Source organism: Engraulis encrasicolus, chromosome 18 (genome assembly GCF_034702125.1).
Source record: "Engraulis encrasicolus isolate BLACKSEA-1 chromosome 18, IST_EnEncr_1.0, whole genome shotgun sequence".
NCBI classification, from domain to species: domain Eukaryota; kingdom Metazoa; phylum Chordata; class Actinopteri; order Clupeiformes; family Engraulidae; genus Engraulis; species Engraulis encrasicolus.
Window position 1 is genome coordinate 50353603 of NC_085874.1, and position 5000 is coordinate 50358602.

At 44.4% G+C, this 5000-nt stretch overlaps 1 protein-coding gene across 1 annotated transcript in view; it reads left to right on the top strand.

Moving 5' to 3' along the window:
• Window positions 1–5000, top strand: part of ift172 (intraflagellar transport 172) — a 97807-nt gene that overhangs the window by 40691 nt on the left and 52116 nt on the right. The window contains exons 23-24 of the mRNA XM_063223751.1: window positions 3328–3406; window positions 3817–3937. Coding sequence (XP_063079821.1) covers window positions 3328–3406; window positions 3817–3937 — 200 coding nt within the window. The remainder of the gene's footprint in view (window positions 1–3327; window positions 3407–3816; window positions 3938–5000) is intronic.

The following is a 5000-nucleotide window of genomic DNA, read 5'->3' on the forward strand; positions in this document are numbered from 1 at the left end:
TTCTGTGTGGTTAATATAGTTGTTGTGATATCATATGTGAGCTGTTTCTGTGTGGTTAATATAGTTGTTGTGATATCATATGTGAGCTGTTTCTGTGTGGTTAATATAGTTGTTGTGATATCATATGGGAGCTGTTTCTGTGTGGTTAATATAGTTGTTGTGATATCATATGTGAGCTGTTTCTGTGTGGTTAATATAGTTGTTGTGATATCATATGGGAGCTGTTTCTGTGTGTTTAATATAGTTGTTGTGATATCATATGTGAGCTGTTTCTGTGTGTTTAATATAGTTGTTGTGATATCATATGTGAGCTGTTTCTGTGTGGTTAATATAGTTGTTGTGATATCATATGGGAGCTGTTTCTGGGCTCTCTAAAGGCCACCGCTAACAGGAGGAGGGAGGTCTTTTATTGGCTTGGCTCTCAAACAGGGCAGATGTTACTGTGGGTTTGTGTGTGTGTGTGTGTGTGTGTGTGTGTGTGTGTGTGTGTGTGTGTGTGTGTGTGTGTGTGTGTGTGTGTGTGTGTGTGTGTGTGTGTGTGTGTGTGTGTGTGTGTGTGTGTGTGTGTGTGTGTGTGTGTGTCAGTGCTTTACACTAACTTTTTCGCTTACCAGCCATTTTGGCTAGTGGTTTTCCTGACTCACTAGCCATTGGGCCTTTTCACTAGCCATAATTTTCTTAACCATCATAGCAGCTTTAATGAATTATATAGGCTGTAATAATGTAATGTAGGATAATATAACACAATACAACATAAAATAATATAATATAATATAATATAATATAATATAATATAATATAATATAATATAATATAATATAATATAATATAATAACTAGAATTGTTGTTAACTGGTCCAATGTCCATGCATGCATGCATGCTATAAGAACAGATTAACTTATCTGAGGAATGGCATAGCCGTGCAGAAACACCAAGCACAGTGTTGTGGAAGGGCACAAATGTAAGCTACATGAGAGCAAAATATTTCTGTCTTTGATCTGAAGGGCACTTTCGATGCGCAAAGTAAGTTAGATAGTGCAAAGTCATTGCCAAGCTTCGCATGTCCTCGGTCATGGATGTGGAATAACACCTCTTCTGGAATATTTTCTCATAAAAGTAGGCTATCTAGCCTACTAGAAGGCACACACATATGCGGCCGGTAACTACAGAAGGAGCTACGACTTCCTTTCATTCCGTTTATATTGAGTTGTTTAAAATATAAACGGACGCAAAGCAAGATGGGCACATGCGAAGGGACATGGGACATGATTTTGTACTGTCTGGAAGGCTACTACTGCGCGTTGTTTAAGCCCCGTTTGACAGTCGGGAACAACGGCACAAGAAACATGGAGGAATATTAAGGTATGAAGACATACAGGCAAATCAGAAAATGATTTAAACCGAACATTATTAATGCCGCATGTGTCCTTGTCTTATCACTGCGCTAATTAGTCTCAAGACTTTCTCAAGACTGAGGTGTTCTCCTCTCGCCTTGGTCATTTTAATGTCCACTACTACTATGCATTGTACTAATGACAGATCCCAAAACAGGTCAGTTGAGATGAACTTCGCTACTTTATTTTCACGTGAAGGTTTTCAGTGACGCGCGCTGATGTGCCGGTAGCTCGCTGCTGCCACTCATATTCGCAAGACTAGCTCTATCAGATTCCTCTCGGGCGTGAGACACAGGTGACACGTGACACAGGTGCTTCATGGGTATTGTAGGCTCGCGAAATCGCATTGCATTGCGTTTGTAGCAAAGACGGTCCGAGGGGAAAAAAAACTACAAAATGCGGTGCCTCATCATTTAGAATAGTGACGGACCCGCCAGAATGGCTAGTGAACCTTCGGTATCTACTAGCCAACGCCGACTTTCACCCGCATTTGGCTACCTGGCGTGTGTTAGTGTTAAGCCCTGGTGTGTGTGTGTGTGTGTGTGTGTGCGTGCGTGCGTGCATGTTTGTGGGAGTAGGTCTCTGCGTATGTGAATGTGATATTTTCGTTATACTCGTGAACGGCGTGACGTTTTCCATGTGCGTTACGCCCATTTGTGGGGGAAAACAGCCCATGCAAGTCAATTGGTGATGTTGGGGTTTAATAAACGAAAGATACGGACCTGTAGACTAGCGTTGTTCACGCACAACATGCGGAAAACGTGTTGTGTTGCCGGCTGTTCCTGCTGTGTGCGTGTGCGTGTGCGCGTGTGCGTGTGTGTGCGTGTGTGTGTGTGTGTGTGTGTGTGTGTGTGTGTTCGTGCGTGTGTGTGTGTGTTCGTGTGTGTTCGTGTGTGTTCGTGCGTGTTCGTGCGTGTTCGTGCGTGTTCGTGTGTGTGTGTGCGTGTGTGCGCGCGTGTGTGTGAGAGCTGCCTTAGTAATTAAGACTGTCTAAGCCTAGGAGGAGAGACGAGCCTGCACAGCAGATGCTGTGGAACGAGTCATCAGTCTTTCTATGTGTTATTTTTGGTCACACTCACAACAACTCTGTAATACGCTGTTGGTTTGTCCGTCGGAAACTGGTTTGCCCTTTTTTGGAGTTTTCGCAAGCAAAAAAAAAAGACTGTTGACTTTGTTTTGAAATCATATGTAAGGTTTACTGTAGGAGTCTGTCTCCCTCTCTTCCTCTCCGCCTCTCATCCTCTCTGTCTCTCTCGCTCACTGAGCGCAGTTAGATGCACAGAGTTCCCGAAATATTCTGTTTACTTGTAGGGATGCACCGATACCACTTTTTTGAAAACCGATACAAGTACGAGTACATTAATGTGTGTACTTGCCGATACCGAGTACCAATACCGATACCTTTTACCACCAAAATACAATGAAAATAAATGCATGGCCTTGTTTTTTTCAACATGTGATATTTTTATTGTCCATTTCAAAGTAGATCTAAATGTTAGTAAATGTATGAGGTGGCACTTTTTTTCCTTGCTGCTTTCAAGTCCACAGAACATGACAAGATTTTGCATTGTTTTGTGTAATAGCAGTATCGTTCCTGGTATCGGCAAGTGCTTGACGAGTACGAGTATAATGAGCAGTATCGGGTGCAGATACCGATACCAGTATCGGTATTGGTGCATCCCTATTTACTTGTGAGGAACAGCGTCCTGCAACCAGAACGTTCCCGAAACACAAGTCACATTCTGACTGAATCAAGAGTTTGCATGATTCATGCGCGAACCAAATATTGCCAATATTCAATTTAAAATTGGAATATTCCTTGCCTGTAACAACGCTCTCTCTCTCTCTCTCTCTCTCTCTCTCTCTCTCTCTCTCTCTCTCTCTCTCTCTCCCAGTGATGTTGAGTGGTTGTGTTTGTGTTTGTGTTTGTCAGGCTGGTGATCTGTTTGACAGGATCAGGAACAGTCAGCGGGCTCTGGAGTGCTACCGCAAGGGCAACGCATTCAGGAAGGGTAAGCACTACACCCCAGCACTGCACTGGACTAGTAAGCACACACACACCTCTCACTATACTTGCAACAATGCTTTCCGTGTTTAGTGTGCACGTGTGTGTGTGTGGAGGGGGTTATGCATTTTGTGTGTGTGTGTGTGTGTGTGTGTGTGTTTACATGTGCGTGCGCGTGTGTGTATGTGCATATTGTGTGTGTGTGTGTGTGGGGGGGTTATGCATTATGTATGTGTGTGTATGTGCATATTGTGTGTGTGTGCGTGTGTGTATGTGCATATTGTGTGTGTGTGCGTGTGTGTATGTGCATATTGTGTGTGTGTGTGTGTGTTTACATGTGTGTGTCTGTATGTGCATATTGTGTGTGTGTGTGTGCGTGTGTGTATGTGCATATTGTGTGCGTGTGTGTGTTTGCAGCGGTGGAGCTGGCGCGCGGGGCGTTTCCTGCGGACGTGGTGAAGCTGGAGGAGGCCTGGGGAGATTACCTGGTGCAGCAGAAGCAGATGGACGCCGCCATCAACCACTACATAGAGGCGGGGTGAGTTATCACCATGGCAACCACTACATAGAGGCGGGGTGAGTTATTACCATGGCAACCACTACATAGAGGCGGGGTGAGTTATTACCATGGCAACCACTACATAGAGGCGGGGTGAGTTATTACCATGGCAACCACTACATAGAGGCGGGGTGAGTTATTACCATGGCAACCACTACATAGAGGCGGGGTGAGTTAACTTATTACCGTGGCATGACTACATAGAGGCGGGGTGAGTTATTACCATGGCAACCACTACATAGTCTGGGTGAGTTGTTACCATGGAAAACTCTACATAGAGTCAGGGTGAATTATCACTACAGTCACTATGCAGTCAGGGTGAGTTACCACGACAAATGTGACAATGCAGTCAGGGTGAGTTTGACGAGGCCCAGTCACATATTATGTTATAGTGGACATCATGCCTACTCATAGGGCTGTGACGATATTGTATCGAACCTGAGAAATCACGATATGCTGTCACAATTAGGGCAGTCGCGATAACCGCATTCATGAATCACCGCGGTGCAGAGATGCCCAGCGCGCTGTCATATTGGGACACCGCCACCACCGCATATAACTAAAATAGCCGGCCCAGTATTGCAACTTAAAGGGGTAATCCGGTGTGAAATGGGTTACGTAGTGTTAACTAGTGATGCTGAGCGAAAACTTTTGCCACATACCTCACCCTCATAGGTCCCCTGCAATCCGAAGTCAAGCGCTAGTTAGCCAATGCTAACATAGGGCTTTTGCTGTGGTCAATCCGGGCATCGAATTAGCCTTCCTTATAAACCTGTACTTTCCACCCATCTGTGGGCCTCAAAATTACTTAAATGTTCATTCCGTAGAGTCGCGGGGTTGTTGACATGTAAGTCCAGGCACAGAGAAGTTTGATAGTGCTTCTATTTGTTTAGAAACAACACCATTCTTACAGGGTGTCGCAAACGCTGATATCCGGACTTCTGTCCGGCCCATTTTTGGAGTTTTGTGTAAAATGGTCATTCATTTGACTTTTTTTCATTCTCTTTTGTGTTTTTTCATTGCAAGACAAACCAATGAAGAT